The sequence below is a fragment of the Saimiri boliviensis genome, chromosome 1, assembly GCF_048565385.1.
Source record: "Saimiri boliviensis isolate mSaiBol1 chromosome 1, mSaiBol1.pri, whole genome shotgun sequence".
Classification (NCBI taxonomy): domain Eukaryota; kingdom Metazoa; phylum Chordata; class Mammalia; order Primates; family Cebidae; genus Saimiri; species Saimiri boliviensis.
In genome coordinates, this window is record NC_133449.1 from 146244392 (window position 1) to 146264669 (window position 20278).

The window sequence follows — 20278 nt, forward strand, 5'->3', positions numbered from 1 at the left end:
TCATCTATTTGAAGCATACAAGTCAGTAGCTTTTAGTCTATTCACCACAAACGATTTTAGAACATGACCCTCAGAAGGAAACTCCAACCCACTGGCAGTCATTCCCCATTCTTCCCTGGCAACCAGTAGTCTACTGTCTATCTCTATGGATTTGCCTATTCTGCACATTTTACGTAAATCATCCCGCATGGGGCCTTTTGTGCCTGGCTCCTTTCACTTAACGTGGGATTTTCAGGTTCATCCATGCTGTAGCAAGTTATCAGAACTTCATTCCTTTTTATGTCTGAATAATACTCCCTTGATGGATATAACACATTTTGTTTATTCATGTATTGGTTGATGGAACTTTGAGTTCCATCAGGAAGTGGTATCTGTGGTTTTGATTTGCATTTCCCTGCTGACATTGGCGCTTTTAAGAATAATGCCGATATAAATCGTTTGTGTACAAGGCTATTTATTTATTTATTTATTTTTGAGATGGAGTCTCACTCCTGCTGGGCTGGAGTGTGGTGGTACTATCTCAGCTCGCTGCAGCCTCTGCCTCCTGGGTTCAAGTGATTCTCCTGCCTCAGCCTCCTGAGTAGCTGGGACTACAGATGCATGCCACCATGCCCAGGTAATTTTTGTTATTTTTAGTAGAGATGGAGTTTCATCATGTTGGCCAGGATGGTCTCGATCTCTTGACATCATGATCTGCCCATCTTGGCCTCCCAAAGTGCTGGGATTACAGGGATGAGCCATCGTGCCTGGCCATGGGTACAGGTTTTTATGTGGATCTAAGTTTTCGTTTTTCTTGGGTATAAACCTAGAAGTAGACTCTCTGAGTCATATATTATGGTGATTGGACATTTAATCTTTTGAGGAATGGCCAGACTGTTTCCCAAAGTGACTGCATTATTTCACATTCCCATCAGCAAAGTCTGAGGGATCCAATGTCTCTACATCCTCACTAACACTGGTTATTATCTGTCTTGATTATAGTCACCCTGATGGTCAGGAAGTGGCATCTGATTGTGGTTTTGATTTGCATTTCCCTGTTGATTAATGACGTTGAGCTTCTTTTCCTGTACTTGTTGGCCACTGCAGCCTTGCGATACCCCTGGATTAGACATTATGAAGGTCACCACTGCCCTCCATCCAGTGGTCAGTTCTCAGTCCTCACCTTACTTTTTCACAACACTTGACACTGTTAATTCCTCCTTCATTCTGGAACCTTTCTTCTCTTGGCTTCCCAGATACAGGGCTGTTTCTCCCCCTGCCTGGTTCCCGGTTTCTTTCCAGGCCTCTGTTTTGGACAGCAGAGTGCCCCAGGTTCTGTCCTGAGGCATCTACTCTTGTTTGTGGCAGGCCCTCCCTAGATTTGTTCTGGTCCTGTACTTTAAAACTGTACTCTAATGACTTTGACTCTCAAATACGTCCCTCTAATTGTGACCTCATCCGTGAGCTTCAGACAGGTGTATCCAAACTGCCTCTTTCCAATGCATGTGGATGTCTAAAAGACTTGAGTCGGGGTCTCATTCTGTTGCCCATGCTGGAGTGCCCTGGCATGATCACAACTCACTGCAACCTTGAACTCGTGGGCTCAAGTGATCCTTCCGTCTCAGCCCCGAGTAGCTAGTTCTACCGGCACATTGCCACCATGCCCAGTTCATGTTTTTACATTTTTGTAGAGATGAGGTCTTACTGTATTGTCCAGGCTGGTCTCAAACTCCTGACCTCAAGTGATCGTCCCGCCTTGGCCTCCCAAAATGTTGGGATTACAGGCATGAGCCACCACACCCGGCCTAAAAGATACGTTTTTTTTTTTTTTTTTTTTTTTTCGAAGAGACGGGGTCTGGCTATGTTGCCCAGGCTGGAGTGCAGTGGCTATTCACAGGGACGATTCCACTACTGATCAGCATGGGAGTTTTGACCTGCTCTGTTTCTGACCTGGGTGGATTCACCCCTCCTTAGGCAACCTGGTGGTCCTCCACTCCCGGGAGGTTACCATATTGATGCTGAACTTAGTGCAGACACCCGATTGGCATAGAGCACTACAGCCTAGAACTCCTGGGCTCAAGTGATCCTCCCACCTTAGCCTCCCGAGCAGCTGGGACTATAGGCACGTGCCACCGCGCCCAGCACCCAGCCTAAAGATATCTTAAGTTTAACCAGAACTTTTACTTTTTCCCACCCAAATCCATTGGTTTTTTTTCTGTATAGTGAATGGCACCCCCATCCACCAGGTTGCTCAGGCCGCAGGCTCCGTGTTTCCCTGATTCCTCTCTTTCTCTTCCCACTCGCTTCCCCTCCCCAGGGGCCCCCTCCTTGTGCCCTCCAACTACCCTACTAGTTAAGCCTTTCAGAGTACATACAGCCATTTCTCCACCACTTGGGATATTGCAGCAGTTCCTTTCTGGTCTCCCAAATAAATACATTTTATTTATGTATTTATTATATTTTACTTATTTATATAAGTAAAAATAAAACAAAACATGTTTTAATCCAAGAGAATTTTAGATTTTACTATGAAATGCATCACAGACTCAAAGTAGTATATATTCTATGTGTGGTCTTTAAAGAATAAATATTGTTCAGATGAGAATACCTTCTGGCAAAAAAATAAAATATAAATTTAAAAAGAAAGAATAAACACTGTGAATTGCAGGACACATTAAAACAACAACAAAAAAGTATAAAGAGTAAATATAAAAAATACTCTATGGCTGGGCATGGTGGCTCATGCCTGTAATCCCAGCATTTCTGGAGGCCAAGGTGGGTGGATCACCTGAGGGCAGGAGTTCAAAACCAGCCTGGCCAACATAGTGAAACCCATCTCTACTAAAAATGCAAAAAATTAACTGGGCATGGTGGCATGTGCCTGTAATCCCAGCTACTCAGGAAGCTGAGATAGGAGAATCGCTTGAACCTGGGAGGTGGAGGAGACTGCAGTGAGCCAAGATCACACCATTGCGCTCCAGACTAAGTGACAGAGCAAGACTCCGTCTCAAAAGAAAAAAAACTTCTGTACCCACCACCTGGATTATGAGGTACCCAGTACTCCAGCTCTCCTTATTTCATCTACCTTTCTTCCCCTTCCAGAGGAATTCCCTGAATTTTGTGTTGTTTCCTTGATTTTCTCTATTATTGTCTTTTAGAGAGACATAGGCAATGTCTTGCTTAGCTTTGCATATTTTTTAGCTTTTCGTGGATTCATACTGTGATCATTTATCCATGACCTGTCTTTCAACTCGACATAATAGTTTTTTGGCCATATTTATCCTTGTTTATGTCTAACACTGGAGTTTATTCGTTTTACTATATGGCACAAATGCACCACAATTTATCGATTCTATATTGATGGACATTTGAATTGTTTGTAGTTTTCAGCTATTACACAGTGCTGTTATAAACATTTCTGTACAGGTCCTGGTGCACAGGTTCCTATGTATCTAGTAGTATAAACAGTAGCGTTTACTAGACACCACCAGAATGCCTAAAATTAAAAAGATTGAAAATATCAAGGACATGAAACAAATGGAACTCTGGAACTCTCATATTTCACAGGTGGGAATGCACAATGCTCCAACCACTTTGAAAAGCTGATAATTTCTAGCTGGGCATGGTGGTGCGTGCCTGTAATCCCAGCTACTCAGGAGGCTGAGGCAGGAGAATTGCCTGAACCCAGGAGGCGGAGGTTGCTGTGAGCCGAGATCGCGCCATTGCACTCCAGCCTGGGTAACAAGAGCGAAAACTCCGTCTCAAAAAAAAAAAAAAAAAAAAAATGCTTTGAAAAGCGATAATTTCTAGTAAATTAGACACATGCCTGCCCTATGACCCAGCAGTTCCACTCCCAGGTATTTATTTCCAAGAGAAGTGGGAGTATGTGCCCATGAAAAGACTGGCACAAGAAGTTCATGCAGCTTTTTTCATAACACTCAAATGTTCGAACATGGGAAAAGAACAAGCAACTAACACAGAGCAGACGGAGCGGATCTCCAGGGCACACCCAAGGGCATCTCTGTCATGCGTGATTCTGTGAAGCTCAAGGGCAGGCACATCTGACCTTTGGTGACGGAAGTCAGAAAAGTGACGGGGCCTTGGGTATGGACTGGCAGGGAGCAAAAAGAACTTTCTGAGGTGGTGGGAATGCTATTTATTTACTTAGAGACAGGATCTCACTCTTTCGCCCAGGCTGGAGTGCAGTGGTGATCACGGCTCAGTGCAGCCTTAACCTCTCCAGGCTCAGGTGATCTTCCTACCTCAGCTTCTGAAGTAATTAGGACTAGAGGCACATACCACCCTGCCTGGCTATTTTTTTTTTTTTTTTTTTTTTTTGAGTCAGAGTCTTGCTGTCTTGCCCAGATAGGAGTGCAGTGGTGCAATCTCAGCTCACTGCAACCTCCACTTCCAGGGTTCTCCTGCCTCGGCCTCCTGAGCAACTTGGAGTATAGGCATGTGCCACCACACCTGGCTTATTTTTGTATTTTTAGTAGAGATGGGGTTTCATCGTGTTGGCTAGGCTTGTCTCAAACTCCTGACCTCAAGTGATTTGCCCGCCTCAGTCTCCCAAACTACTAGGATTACAGGTGTGAGCCACTGTGCCCAGCCTCCTCCGAGTTTGTTTGTTTTGAGACAGAGTTTTGCTCTTGTTGCCCAGGCTGGAGTGCAATGGCATGATCTGGCTCACTGCAACCTCCACCTCCCAGGTTCAAGTAATTCTTCTGCCTTAGGCTCCCGAGTAGCTGTGATTACAGGTGTCCGCCACCACACCCAGCTGATTTTTTGTATTTTTAGTAAAGATGGGGTTTCACCATGTTGGTCAGGCTTGTCTCAAACTTCTGACCTCAGGTGATCCTCCCACTTTGGCCTCCCAAAGTGCTGGGATTACAGGCATGAGCTATGGCACCTCGTCTCCTCTGAGCTTTTTATATGGAGGTGTGCATGGAGTTGTGAATGATCTGAGTAGCTGTGAAGGGGAGCAGCTGAGGGGCACAGGTGGAAATGAACTGTGAGAGGGTCAGCACCAGGTGGCTTCTTGGATTTTTAGTGCATGCCTGGAGACCTCTGATTTTTTTTTTTAGCTCCTCCTCATCACTCTATTTGCCCTCACCACAACAAACTGAGCAGCTTAAGTTCACAGTAATGCCTGGACCTGGGGTTCCCAAAGCAGGGGCCTTTGCCAGATGCTCTACTTCTCTGCTCTTTCCAGCCATGTTGTCAAAACGAGGGATTTTCCTCTCCTCACAGGCAATGCAGTTACCTCAGATGCCTCCTGCATTGATCTAGAATCCCCAGGAGTTAATGACTTCCCTGATGGAGTTGCTTTCTTTGGAAGCCTCTTGTGCCAGCTCTGTGCAGCCCCTAGCTTCAGTGGCCACTGGGGGGCTGCCTAGCCAGGATGTCTTGCTCCCATCAGCTGCAAAATCACTGCCTTCCAGGGCCACCTGCATGGTGACTGGCTCTCCTCAGGTCACGGGAAGCTGGGAGCAGGACCCTGGAAGAACTCAAGTTCTTTCCTTAAATGTTGGGCATGCATTGGCAAAGAGAATGGGAAGAGACAACGACCTGGCTTCCCATCTACAGACAGTTCAGCCAAGGCCATGCCTAGAGTGGGATTGGCTCAATGGGTACAGCAGAACATTGGAAGAGGCACATTTGAGCCAGTGCTGCTGGGGTCTCCATGGATTAAAGCCAGGAGTGCTAGTGAGGCCCGTGGGTGGGGCTTCACTCTTGATTCTGAGAAGCCAACTCCATGTCTCGTTGCCTCTCACCTCTGAGCCCTGGGTGGTTCGTGGAGGCTACAGCCTTCTTTCTGTGCCCTGGCCCATCCCAAAGCCACCTCCATTCACAAGGTCGTGACCTTAGATGAGTTCCTCTACTTTTGTGAACATCATTTTCCCACCCAGAATAATGTCCTTTTTGTAATATGCTTGTTCCATTCCCTGCTGGCTTCGTGGCCACAAATGGAGAGGCAGCTGGTTTCTTGAGCACAGAGCCTGAGAGACCTTGTCTGCAGCTGCTGGAAGCAGCCAGGAGACCCCAAGAGGGGGCTAGAGACTTCAACAAGGATAGGGAGCAGGGCTGCTCTGTGAGGCCCAGGGGCTAGGTCAGCAGTGTGGCTAGGCGGATTTGGAGGGGGGTTGGGGAGAGGTGAGGCAGCCGGGTTTGCAGGATTCCCACGGCACGGAGCCAGCGCTCAGGAGCTCCTTTCTCAGCATTCCTCTGACCCACTCTGGCTCCCTTGCACCTGGCATGGATCTGAGCTCCTTTCCTTATGGCTGAGACCCCAACTGCCCTACAGGTGGCCCCTTCTCCCTGTTCTTGCCTGCTTGGGCAGCATGGGGCCTCAGGCTGTCAGTGCTGCTAGGAACCTTGGCATTCACTTTGTTATTATGTACAGCTGGAGATAGGCAACTGCCCAGAGGGCTGTTGGGGGCAGGATCAAGCCCAGCAACCGCACCTCCTGACACAGGCAGGTTCTCCCCAGCACCAGAGCTGGCAGGACTGTTCACGGTTCACTGAGTGGACCCAGCAATGCCTCATTGATAATCCACAGCGGAGAGAAGTGGGGCAGCCACAGAGACTGGCCAGCCCTCCCTTCTTACTGGGAGAGGCCTCTGCAGGCACTGACAGGCTCCAGAGAGCACTGTTGGGGGCAGTCAGTGTCCATACTCCCCTGGGATCTTCTCTGGGCTGTTTTCCCTGACATTTCACCTGAAATTAACTGCACATAGCTGGACTAGGAACTTTCTGAACCTGATCCATCCAGCATGTGGCTTAGGAAAAATCACTTTACTCCTTGTTTACCTTCTGGCTAAGAAGTGAAAACTCTGGGCTAATCTAGTCCTCCAGGCCCGGGAGTCCCAGAGAGTGATGCTGTCTGTGCAGTTAGAGAGCAGAGCCCCCTTGGTCATGTCCACCATCTGATTAAGTGGGCATCTCCTCTCCTGCTAGCTTTGCCCCCTCTGGGACTTGGGGTGGAGCTGGGACAGAGCCCGGTACCCCTGATACTCATCCGCACATTATTTCCCCTCTCTGCCATTCTAGGGTCGTGTGGCGGCAGCCTGGCACCTGACAAGTGAAGGGGAACCTGCCAGGGGATTACTATGAGCTAACAGCAGGACAGGCTGGCTCCGGGGGAGTGGGGATGGGCAGTGCTGCTGCCGAACCTGGGCCAGAGGTACCAGGAAGGAGGCCTGGGCCCTGGCGGGGGGCTTGGCACACACTCACCTGACCCAGAAGATATTGGACACAGTGCCCTGCTGAACAGCAGCTGTTCCCAGCGCCAGAGGACCCCACAGCCACAGTAGGAGCTTTGCGACCCTTACGCAACTGTATCTGGGACTGTGGCCACCAGGAGAAGGGACCAGCAACTTAGATGGATAGGACCTACGACGAGAAGGATCTCAGTCTATAGTGGAGTTTTCTGACGCTCACAGCACTTCTTGTTTTTCTCCTCTCAGGGTTGGGGTCTAGCTCCCCTACTCTTGCAGATGTGTTGGGCCAAGAGGATCAGCCAAGGTGGGACAACACTTGCATGGAACCCAGGTCCCCTGAAGCCCATGTGCTCTCTGTTGAGATTGGAGTTCTAGAGCTTCCTTGCTGCCAGGGACAAGGGGCCGCCTCAGTGTCTGCTCATGAGCCACAAAGACCCCGACTGCTCCAGACTGGATTATTTCAAGCCACCAAAGAGGGGGACCCCTAGAGCTGGCAGCCAGCAATCCCAAGGGACTAAAGGGCTGCGATGGACTGACCTCCCCCTCGCCAGAGTGGCAGGAGAGGCAGAGCCCCTGTGGCCCAGCTAGTGCCAGAGAGACCCGATGAAGCTCTAAGCAGGGGCTCGCCTGACTCAGGGACAGGACAGCAACTCCTGCCAACGTGCGTTCTCCCCACATTGAGGGAGGGTGTGGCAAGGGACTCCTGCCACTGTCCCCTGCTGCAGCAGCTGCCCCTATGCCCTTTGCATGTGGTGCCACAACAGTCAGGCTACGCCGTGGCTGGCCCCTCAGTGGGCTGGGAAAGGAGTGGCCACGGTGACTGCCGTGTGTCTGCCAGCACCATGAAGTGCTCCCTGCGGGTATGGTTCCTCTCCGTGGCCTTCCTGCTCGTGTTCATCATGTCCCTGCTCTTCACCTACTCACACCACAGCATGGCCACGCTGCCCTACCTAGACTCGGGGGCCCTGGGCGGGACGCACCGGGTGAAGCTGGTGCCTGGCTATGCCGGCCTGCAGCGCCTCAGCAAGGAGGGTCTCTTCGGCAAGAACTGTGCCTGTCGCCACTGCATGGGTGACGCTGGTGCCTCCGACTGGTTTGACAGCCACTTCGACGGCAACATTTCCCCCGTCTGGACCCGAGAGAACATGGATCTTCCACTGGATGTCCAGAGGTGGTGGATGGTAAGAGTCACTGCCCATCTCTGGGGGTCTGTCCCCCAGTCTAAAACTGCCAATCTGGGCCCCCTCTTGGATTTCTGGCCCCCCAAAGTGTAATGCCCATTTGACCAGAGCCATTTATAGGATCACAGATTACTGAAGGGCAAAGAGAGTGCTGACCTGATGAAGGGAGCTAGTATTTTCCAGTGCTTGTAAGGAGCTGAGCATAGGCCAGAAGTGCCTCCTGGACCAGGCAGGTAGCATGGATGCGGGGAGCAGAGGGGAGCAGGGAGCACGGCCATGGGGGGCCTGCCCCGGAAGAAGGAGGCAGCCGCCGCTCGGCCCCAGCAGTTGTTTGTGCACGAAGTTGGATCTGGGTTTTCTTTTAAGAAAACCCAAGAATCCCGATTTTTATAACTAAATATTCTAATTTATAAACATTGGCTCAAAATAATTGTCTTTTGAGATGGATCCTCATTCTCTCACCCAGGCTGGAGTGCAGTGGTACAATGATCGCTCACTGCAACCTCCACCTCCTGGGTTCAAGCGAGTCTCCTGCCTCAGCCTCCTGAGTAGCTGGGATTACAGGCATGCGCTACCACGCCCAGCTAATTTTTTTGCATTTTTAGTAGAGACAGGGTTTCACCATGTTGGTCAGGCTGGTCTCAAATTTCTGACCTCAGATGATCTGCCTACGTCACCCTCCCAAAGTGCTGGGATTACCGGTGTGAGCCACCAAGCCCAGCCAAAATAATTGTAAATACCATGAGAGCAGAGTCCCTTGCTTGGTTCTTTACAACTGCTGGAAGACTTTTTACTGAGCTAGGATAAGAAAGCCTTATAGGGAAGACTTGTTCTATTTTGTGAAATAAAGTGTTGCCTGATTATAGAGTTAAGGTAAAAAAAAAAAAAAAAAAGGGAAGCAAAAGAGACCCTCAGGGAATAAGGAAGGTGAAGGGGCAGGGCTGCAGGAGTCCTCCCTGTCCTTCCAGTCATCACTTTTCCACTACTTTTAATTCCTTCTACCTCATGCCAGGCCTCTGGAATGTCACTCCACGGGGTCTGCAGGCCGTCTGGTTGCTGCACATGTCAAGATGGGGCTGTGTCAACACTGAGCCCCAGCAGGCTCCCAAGCCATGAGGGATGAGCTCAGGTGATCAGGCTTATCAGAACAATGCCACAGAACCTGCCTTTTGGCCCAGACTGTCAAAGTGCCTAAGGACCAGGGTCTGCAGAGCTGGGGCCACTAGGAGGACTGTGGGCTCTTACTGTGACAGCTTTTTTTTGAGACAAGTTCTCCCTGTTTCTGCAGTGGCACAATCTTGGCTCACTGCATCCTTGACGACCCAGGCTCAAGCGATCCCACCTGAGCTTCAGAGTAGCTGGGACTACAGGTGCAGGCAACCACACCGGGCTAATTTTTGTATCGGAATTCTTGCCTCAGAGCCAAGCTCCCTCTACAGATCAGTCTTCCATCCCCTGAGCAGGCCTTGCTCAGCCACAAACCCATCGAGTTATGGCTCCATCCACAGAACATTTTGTTTTATTTTTATGTATGCGTGTGTGGTTTTTTTGTTTGTTTTTGTTTTTGTTTTTTTTTGAGATGGAGTCTCACTCTGTTGCCAGGCTGGAGTGCAGGGCGTGATCTTGGCCCACTGCCAATCTCCGCCTCCTGGGTTCAAGTGATTCTCCTGCCTCAGCCTCCTGAGTAGCTGGGATTATAGGTGCCTACTACCACGCCCAGTTGATTTTTGTATTTTTAGTAGAGACAGGATTTCACCATGTTGGCCAGGCTGGTCTCAAACTCCTGACCTCAAGTGATCCACCTGCCTTGGCCTCCGTAAGTGCTGGGATTACAGGCGTGAGCCACTGGACCCAGCCTATTTTTATGTTTTTTAGATATAGGGTCTTGCTCTATAATCCCTGCTGGTGTGGGGGATAGTACAATAATAGTTCAGTGTAGCCTCTCAAAACACTAGGATTGTAGGTATGAGCATCTATGACTGGCCCACAGAACATTTTCTTTTTTTTTTTTTTTTTTTTTTTTGAGACTGTGTCGTTCTGTCATCCAGGCTGGATTGCAGTGGCATGATCTTGGCTCACTGCAACCTCCACCTCCTAGGTTCAAGCGATTCTCCTGCCTCAGCCTCCTTTTTCTTTCTTTTTTTTTTTTTCCTGAGACAGGTTTGCTCTTTTGCTCAGACTGGAATACAAAGGTGCGATCTTGGCTCACTGCAACCTCCATCTCCTGGTTCAAGTGATTCTCATGCCTCAGCCTCCTGAGTAGCTGGGATTATAGGCACGTGCTACCAGGCCTGGCTAATTTTTGTGTTTTTAGTAGAGATTGAGTTTTGCTGTGTTGGCCAGGCTGGTTTTGAACTCGTGGCCTCAAGTGATCCACCTACCTCAGCCTCCCGAAGTGCTGGGGTTACAGGCGTGAGCCACCTCGCCTGGCCACAGAACATTTTTTTTTTTTTTTTGAGATGGAATCTCACTCTTGTCCCCCAGGCTGTAGTGCGGTGGCTCGATCTTAGCTTATTGCAACCTCCACCTCCTGAGTTGAAGTGACTGTCCTGCTTAAGCCTCCCAAGTAGCTAGGATTACAGGTGCCTGCCACCACACCGGCTATTTTTTGTATTTTTACTTTTTTTTTTTTTTTTTTTTGTATTTTTAGTTAGAGACAGGGTTTCACCATGTTGACCAGGATGCTCACGATCTCTTGACCTCGTGATCCACCCGCCTCGGCCTCCCAAAGTGCTGGGATTACAGGCTTGAGCCACCGCGCCCGGCTTACTTTTTTTTTTTAATTAAAAAAAATTTTTTTATAAAAACGGGGTTTCACCATGTTGGTCAGGCTGGTCTTGAACTCCCGACCTCAGATGATCTACCCGCCTTGGCCTCCAAAGTGCTAGGATTACAGGCGTGAGCCACCATGCCCGGCCTTTTTGTATTTTTACTAGAGACAAAGTTTCACCATGTTGGCCAGGCTGGTCTCGAACTTCTGACCTCAGGTGATCCACCTGTCTCAGCCTCCCAAAGTGCTGGGATTATGGGCATGAGCCACAGCGCACAGCCCCCACAGAGCATTTTAACTGACATTACCAATTGGTGGCCCATGGACCAAGTGCAGCTCATTCAGTGTTTTTAAAATACTAGCATTACTTATTAACATTTAGAAATCAGGATTTCAACTGGGTACAGTGGCACATGCCTGTAATCCCAGCACTTTGGGAGGCCAAGATGGGTGGATCACTTGAGGTCAAGAGTTTGAGACCAGCCTGACCAACATATGGAGAAAACCCGTATCTACTAAAAATACAAAATTAGCCATGCATGATGGCACATGCCTGTAATCCCAGCTACTTGGGAGGCTGAGGCTGTAGAATTGCTTGAACCTGGGAGGCAGAGGTTGCGGTGAGCCAAGATCCCACCATTGCACTCCAGCCTGGGCAACAAGAGCGAAACTCTGTCTCAAAAATAAATAAATAAATAAATAAATAAATAAATAAATAAATAAATAAATAAAATCACACTTTGGGAAGCTGAGGCACATGGATCATGAGGTCAGGAGTTTGAGACCAGCCTGGCCAACATAGTGAAACCCCATCTCTACTAAAAATAAAAAAAATTTGCTGGGCATGGTGGCAGGTGCCTTTAATCCCAGCTACTTGGGAGGTTGAGGCAGAATGGCTTGAACCTGGGAGGCGGAGTTTGCAGTGAGCTGAGATTGCGCCACTGCACTCCAGCCTGGGTGACAGTGTGAGACTCTGTCTCCAAAAAAAAAAAAAAAAAAATCAGGATTTTATTTTTCTTATTTCATGAAATCCTCATTTTCAGTGTCTCTTGAAAAATGGGAAAATTTGGCCCTTCTGGGTTGATGATCCCACGTGGCAGCAGTTGGCTAAAGTTGCCTCTCTTTGCTGGGGCTCAGATCTGTTGGCTGTGGACCTCACCTGCCACATCACTGCTGTGCGGCACCTGCTGGCCTGTGTCTGGTTGGCGCTGCCTTGATTGATGGTCTTTGACCATCAGCTGGTTGGTACAGGTCTCACTGGTAGGAGGAGACACCAGTTTTATTCCACCTGTTCTGGCTCTGAAAGAATTTATCAGTCTCTCTGCCCTGCCCTGGGAACTCAGGGAGTTGGCTGGATTGTCCCCTGGAGGTAGCTTCTGCAACTGCAGTCCTCAGCCTGAGTGCCTGGGATGCCCCCTGTAGGCTGACTGGGAATGAGCCGTGAAGGAGGCTGCTCTCCTCTGTGGCCTAGACCTGCAGGTCCCCAGAAAATGTGTGGAGGGTACCTTGACCCCTGAGCCCCCTCCAGTGCCTCAGAGCCGCCCTTGACTAGCAGGGTACCCAATCTCCGGATGTTGAGACTCACAACCGGGGACTTTGCTGTCATTGAGAGAGGGAGGGACCCTCACTGACCAGAGGAAAGAATCCCTGTTCCCTGGCAAAGCCCTGGATAAAGAGGCCTGTGCCCAGACTTGAGAGTGAGGGCAGAGGAGGGGAGGCCAGGGCCCCTCCCTACTCACACACCTCTCCCCTTCCTCCTTTCCTGTCTTCCCCTCCCTTCCACAGATGCTGCAGCCTCAGTTCAAGTCACACAATACCAACGAGGTGCTGGAGAAGCTGTTCCAGATAGTGCCCGGCGAGAACCCCTACCGCTTCCGGGACCCCCACCAGTGCCGGCGATGTGCTGTGGTGGGGAACTCAGGCAACCTGCGGGGCTCTGGCTATGGGCAGGACATAGACGGGCACAACTTCATCATGAGGTGAGACCCTGCAGAGCCCGAGGGTGGGCCCACAACAGGCCTCTGGAAGGGCAACTGCCTCCTCTGCCTTGTCTGGCAGGGTGCATGATGCCAGCTACCAGGGTGCTGTGGGGCCCTGCCTCTCAGAGCCTTCCATGGCAGGCTTGCAGCTCTCTCCTTTGCCCTTTTGGGGTGGATAGGGAGGCAGAATCCCCAATCTAAGCTTTGCTGGAGGCCTGCACTCTGTTTCCAAGGCTCTGAATTCCTTTGGAAAGAGCCGACATTAGACTCCTGGCTGACGTTCGGTGAAAAATCCCACCAGAGGCCAAGCAGGGTGGCTCACGCCGTAATTCCAGCACTTTGAGAGGCTGAGGTAGGAGGAGTGCTTAAACCCAGGAGTTTGAGGCTACAGTGAGCTATGATTGCACAAGTGCACTCCAGCCTGGGCAATAGACTGAGACCTTGTCTCAAAAACAAAAATTCCCATCAGAAACCAGCCCTATCCTCCTCATCCTCTCAGTAGCTGGCCAAGGAATGAGGGCCCCAAGTGCAGCTAGCATCCTACTTCATAGCAGCAGGGATTCTCTCTGGCAGAGGAAAGGAAGGCAGATGTTCTGGGCACTGAAGGGAGCTGTTTGGTATTTGCTCCGGGGCTCATTCATTCTCAACACCTCTAAGCCCAGCCATGAGGAAGGGAGAAGGGTTGGGAGGAGCATCAGTCCTGACCGAGATTCTGCAGTGAAGGCCTAGGTGTGAACAGGGAATAGAAGGCAGGCTTGTGACCTGAACATAGGCTGCTCGCTCTGCTCCAGAGCCTGTGTTTTTTGACGTTTCCCCTTGACTTGGCTGGGGAGAAGAAATGCCACAGTGGGGATCCTTCCACCTGACTCCTTGGTAGAGGAGGAGCCTGAAGAACAGGGCTCCTGCCAATGCCCAGTTTTCACGCGTCTCTTAGGATGAGCATTGCAGAAAGACCAGGTTTCCCAGGAGGCGGAAGGGAGGGCTTTGTCTTAGAAACTGTTCCTGTCTCCATAGCAACACGAAGGCAGCAATATATCTCGGAGGCATTCAGCATTCCATGTAAGACCTTCCTCATGTTGGGAAATTGTGCACGTGGGAGGGTGAGCAGAATGGACCAGACCCTGTCCAGGACTCCGAGCAACCTAAGGGTATCTGTATCCTCCAACTGCTGATACCCTAATGGCAGGGAGATGAGATGGGAGCTGGTCTTAGAGGAGCCACTCCCCTCCCCAGAGACCATGGCCAGGTTGGGGATTGAGGCATCTGTCACTTCAGTGCAGTCCTGGGCACTCGGAAAGCCCAGAACAGTGCTCTCAGGTGCCTGAAACACCTGCATCAAGTTTGAGCTTTCACTGGGCAGGCACCTCAGTGATGGTCAGGAAGCTCCTAGGTGGAAGCCCGGATTCAGGCCCAAAAGGACTGGCTCTAAGTCGCCTTGCCAGTACTGTCAGAAAGAAATTTATAAGGCTGGGCACGGTGCCTTATACCTGTAATCCCAGAACTTTGGGAGGCTGAGGCAGGTGGATCATCTGAGTTCAGGAGTTTGAGACTGGACTGGCCAACATGGTGGAATCCTGTCTCTACAAAAAATATAAAAATTTGCTGTGCATGGTGGTATGTGCTAGTAATCCCAGCTACTTGGGAGGCTGAGGCAGGAGAATCGCTTGAACCCAGGAGGTAGAGGTTGTAGTGAGCTGAGATCATGCCATTGCACTTCAGCCTGGGCAACAAGAGAGAAACTCCATCTGGAAGAAAGAAGGAGAGAGAGAAAGAGAGAAGGAGGGGAGGGGGAGAGGAAGAGAGTGAGAAAGAGAGAGAAGGAGGAGGAGGGGGAGGGGAGGGGGAAGGGATGGGAGGAGAGAGAGGGAGAGGGGAGGAGGAATTTATAGATGCTTCCTCACAGACCCCAGAATCACTTTCTGGAAGGGGTGACCCAGGTAGTATAGTAATTGGCTGTCTGCTGGTGTGTATAATGAACCAGATGGTAGTGGATAAGCTGGGCTTGCTAGTGTGAGCCTGTAGTCCTAGATACTAGAGAGGCTAAGGCAGGAGGATCATTTGAGCCCAAGAGTTTGAAACTGTGGTGAGCTATGACGGTACCACTGCACTCCAGCCTGGGCAACAGAGCAAGACCCTATCTCAAAAACAAAAACAACAGATGGCGGTAGGGGTGACTTCAATTTTAGGCATATCCAGGTTGGGAACCAGTGTTTCTGGAAGCAAGACCAACAAAAGACTCACTGGAGGGCTGAGCTGAGCAAGGTGATGGCCTGACCCACCTGTGCCCCACCCACCTCGTCATCCCCTCCTCCTCCTTTTTGTCCTCTGAGCCCTGTGGACCACTCCAAGTCCAGTTGAGCTGGTCCTGCCTTAGTTGGCCAGAAGATCCATCCACAACTCCAAGAAGAGTGCCTGCTAGACAGTAGGTGCACTACAGATACATGCAGGAGTGAAGGGGACTAGGCAGCCAACACGAGGTCCTAGCCAGGGAGCACACACCCTGCTTGCGCCCCTGTCCCTGAGTACTTCTTTGGCTGCTGGAGGCAGCTGAGGACAGATAGATTTCTAGAATGCTGTGTCCCTGAGTCCCAGAGATGCAGCTCATCCTCGCCATCCTGCTCTGGCCCCTTTCCAGGGTGTGGCTTCTCCAGGATGAATCAGAGCCTTGAAATGAAACCTTGTCCCCGTTACAGTGCTCTGTTCCTTTCCTTTCCCATGGAGGCTGTGAAACATTTTTTGGGACCTCTTGCTCCTTTAATTCCCAGATGTTTGGAAGCTGGTGTCTGGCCAGACATAGGAGAAGCGAGGGAAGAGGGGCAGGCTCTGTAGCATGGCCATTCTCGCACGCGGAAGGCAGGGTGAGCCTGGCTGACAGGTCCCATGGGGACTTCATGATAGCTCGGGCTGCCAAGTCAGTGGAGAAGGCGGACGGTGGGTCTTGAGAAGCAGCTGGGGCCAGCTGCAGCCCCGGGCACTGCAGGATCTCTTAGCCTCGCCATATCTGATGAGATGAAGTTCGTCACTTAGGTCTTCTCAAATACACATCTTGTCCGGGCATGGTGGCTCATGCCTATAACCCCAGCACTTTGGGAGGTTGAGGCAAGATGATTGATTGAGCCCAGGAGTTTGAAACCAGCTCGAGCAATATGGCAAAACCCCATCTCTAGTTTTTTAAAAAAGAGGAAGAGTACACCTTGATCCTAGCTCCTGCCCTGCCCAGATCCCAGCCAGTGTCACCAGCCCAATTCCTCCACCTCCTGCTTACCCCTGCCATACCCCCGGCAGCTGATTCATACTTCTGGCTCTGACATCCCCTGTTAAGGCTTCCTCTCCAACTGCTCTGTTCCTCACAGGTCCCAGGGTGCTTGGCAGTAGGCAGATCCAGACTGTGTCAGTGTGACCCTAGGACACCAGTGCCTGTGTGGGAGTTTAGCAGCCCACGAGCTGTTAGGAATTATTCATGGGTAGGAAAAATGCTTCTCAGCTCTTCTAGGATATAGGATCTCTGAACCCTAAAGACCAGGCTCAAAGGGTCAGTTCACTGAAAAACATGAATTTGGGAGAGGGAGGCAGAAACTAGATCCTTGTTCTGGAGACAGAACATGTTAGTTTCTCTGGAGGGAATTCTGGGCATCTGCTTGAAGCCAACTAGAACAGAAGTGGTTAAGACCCAGACACTCTCTAGGCTTTGAGGGCTCCCACCCCAAAGCAGCCTCCAGACCCTCAAGGAAAGGGAAAATGAGAGGTAGGAGGCACAACCGTGGGACCAGTGGGGCGAAGGGATCCTGAACAGCACAGCCCATGGTCCTCCCCAGTCCCATCCTGATGAGGACAGCGTGGGATCCCCTGCAACACAGCAAGTTCTCACCCAGCCCAGCTAGCTGTTGCCAGCCACTGTAAGGACAGGGAATGTTTGTGCTGGTTTTACAGAACTGGCATAAAAAGTTGGGAGAGCCACCTAGAGACTGCCCTCCCTTCCTCCCCGGGTCCTTTTGTTCCTAATGGAGGGCCAGGTTACAATCACCCTGCCTTGGTAGTCATGATTCCACAAAGTGGTCCAGGCGAGACAGGAATGTTCTCATGAACAGTCATAGCAGAAAAAAAAAAAAAAAAAAGACCAACAGGTTTGTGTTTAAGCCTGGTCCACCTGTTACAGTAAGATGCTTATTAAAAAGGGGAACTTTGGTTTTACTTGTCCTATATTTTACACAAATTGAAAGGAAATAGAGGCCTTCTTGGCTTATTATACCCATGGAGAGGGTTTCCAGACAGGAGCCACAGCAATGTCCCCTCTCTCTAGACAGCAGCAGGAGAGAGGGGACATTGCACATCACGATAGAGACACCAACAGCAGACACCATCAGAACTTGGGGCATTTCTCTTGGCCTTGGAGTAGAAGGGCCCACAGGGTCTTGAAATGGCAGATAGGAAGAGGGTGGTGGGTGGTGGTAAGAGTGAGGCTTCCATCCAGCCCAGGGGCTGAGGGGAGGGACCTTCCTATCTTGCTTTCACCATCTTACAGAAACCTGGCAGAATAGCCAGGTCAGTGGAAGCTGTGGAAGGCTGTCTTTAAGAGTTATTTCTTTAAAAAATTATAAAAGTAGGCCAGGCATAGTGGCATCTGCCTGTAGTCCCGGCTACTCAGGAGGCTGAGACAGGAGGATTGCTTAAGTTCAGGAGATTGAGACCAGCCTGGACAACATAGTGAGACCCTCATCTCTACAAAACAGAACAAAATACGGTGTGGTGATGCACACCTGTGGTCCCAACTTCTCGGGAGGCTAAAGCTGGAGGATCGATTGAGCCCAGGAGGTCGAGTGTGCAGTGAGCCATAATGATGCCACTGCACTCCAGTCTGGGTGACAGATGAGATGTAAAAACAAACAAAAATTGTGTAGGCTCAATGGCTCACACCTGTAATTCCAGCACTTTGGGAGGCTGAGGTAGGCAGATTGCTTCAGGCCAGGAGTTCAAGACCAGCATGGCCAAAACATGGTGAAACCCCGTCTCTACTAAAAATACAAAAATTAGCTGGGCGTGCTGGCACATGCTTGTAGTCCCAGCTACTCAGGAGGCTGAGGCAGGAGAATCGCTTGAACCCAAGAGGCAGAGGCAGAGGTTGCAGTGAGCCGACATAGCACCACTGCATTCCAGCCTGGGCGACAGAGTGAGACCATGTCACAACAATAATAATAATAATAAATAAAAACATATATAATAAAAATGGGTTAAGCCCCCAATCTTATTCTGAGAGTAACCAATGCTTTTTATTTTTATTTTTATTTTTTGAGACAGTCTTGCTCTGTCACCCAGGCTGGAGTGTGATGGTGTGATCTTGGCTCACTGCAACCTCTGCCTCCAAGGTTCAAGCCAGTCGCCTGCCTCAGCCTCCCAAGTAGCTGGCATTGCGGGTGCATGCTGCCACACCCAGCTAATTTTGTATTTTTCTTTTTTTTTTTTAAGTAGAGATGGGATTTCACCATGTTGGCCCAGGTTGGTCTCAAACTCCTGGCCTCAAGCAGTCTGCCCATCTTAGCCTCTCAAAGTCCTGAGATGACAGGCGTGAGCCACCACGCCTGGCCTGTTTGATTGTAAATAATTCTGCAGTGAATATCCTCATAAGCATCTTTGCACACCTATGCAGCCATTTTTATAGGATAGATTTCTAGCAATAAAATTCCTGGGTTGGAGTATACACCATTTGCATTTCTGATGGATAGCCTCAAACTATCCTCTAAGAATCTTGTACCAGTTTCCATGGCAGTTGATTCTCATGTCACCCTCTTGTCCCTGCAGGATGAATCAGGCACCAACCGTGGGCTTTGAGCAAGATGTTGGCAGCCGAACCACCCACCATTTCATGTACCCTGAGAGTGCCAAGAACCTGCCCGCCAACGTCAGCTTCGTGCTGGTGCCCTTCAAGGCCCTGGACCTTCTGTGGATCGCCAGCGCCCTGTCCACAGGGCAGATCCGATTGTGAGCCTCTTGCTCGCCCGGGTAGAATATGGGTGACAGGAACACCTTGGGCAGAGTCTTCCTGGGGGCCAGATTGTAGAATTCCTTTCATTGAACATTTTGGCCAAGAGGTGCTGGTGAGAAGGGAGGGCCTAAGATGGTGGGTGAGCTGAAGGCACAGCTTGCTCTGTGTCACTTCCTGCGTGGTGACACCTAGCATACTGATGGTGGAAAGATGAGGAAAGACCATCTGGTTTTGGTCTCCTTTCTGGGTGATAGCTCCCAGCTGAGGGAGCTCTGCCTTCTGAGGACTTTCTTTGGGGGCAGTTATCCCATCATAGCTGGGAACCATGGGAAATCTAGTTCCCCAAGTATATTTTTTAGCAGCTTTATCACAATATGATTCACATCCCATATATCTCACCTATTTAATGTATATAATCTAGTAACTTCCATATATTCAGTTGTATAACCATGACCACAATTAATTTTATTTTTAAAAAATTTTATTATGTTTTTGAGATGGAGTCTCACTGTATCACCCAGGCTGGAGTGCAGAGGGGGAATATTGGCTCACTGCAACCTCTGCCTCCTGGATTTAAGTGATTCTTGGCGCTTCAGTCTCCCGAGTAGCTGGGATTACTGACACATGCCACCACACCTGGCTAATTTTTGTATTTTAAGTGGAGACAGGGTTTCACCATGTTGGCAAGGCTGGTCTCAAACTCCTGATGTCAAGTGATCCACCTGCCTCGGCTTCCCAAAGTGTTGAGATTATAGGCGTAAATCGCCACACCCGGCCCACAATTAATTGTTTTCGTTTTGTTTTTGAGATGGAGTCTCACTCTGTTGCCCAGACTGGAGTGCAGTGACACAATCTCGGCTCACTGTAACCTCTGCTTCCCAGGTTCAAGCAATTCTCCTGCCTCGGCCTCCCGAGTAGCTGGGATTACAGGTGTGTGTCACCACGGATCTGGCTAATTTTTGCATTTTTAGTAGAGATGGGGTTTTGCCATGTTGGCCAGGCTGGTCTCAAACTTCTAACCTCAGGTGATCCGCCCGCCTTGGCCTCCCAAAGTGCTGGGATTACAGGAAATGAGCCACCACACCCAGCCCCACAATTAAATTTAAAACATTTTCATGTTCTTCTGGGCACAGTGGCTCATACCTGTAATCCCAGCACTCTAGGAGGCC

The 20278-nt window shown here is 50.0% G+C and overlaps 1 protein-coding gene across 7 annotated transcripts in view; it reads left to right on the forward strand.

The window, feature by feature from the left end:
• The window catches only part of ST3GAL2 (ST3 beta-galactoside alpha-2,3-sialyltransferase 2), a 60855-nt gene that overhangs the window by 33509 nt on the left and 7068 nt on the right, over positions 1-20278 (forward strand). For 4 of the 7 annotated variants that reach the window (XM_074406251.1, XM_039480445.2, XM_010350644.3 and 1 more), the window contains 3 exons: positions 7030-8380; positions 12936-13129; positions 18926-19105. In XM_074406251.1, the coding sequence (XP_074262352.1) occupies positions 8042-8380; positions 12936-13129; positions 18926-19105 (713 nt within the window). In that variant the 5' untranslated portion in view covers positions 7030-8041. Of the gene's footprint in view, positions 1-477; positions 617-2872; positions 3030-7029; positions 8381-12935; positions 13130-18925; positions 19106-20278 lie in introns of all 7 variants that reach the window. The other 3 variants (XM_074406239.1, XM_074406231.1, XM_074406234.1) reach the window with 2 other exon arrangements.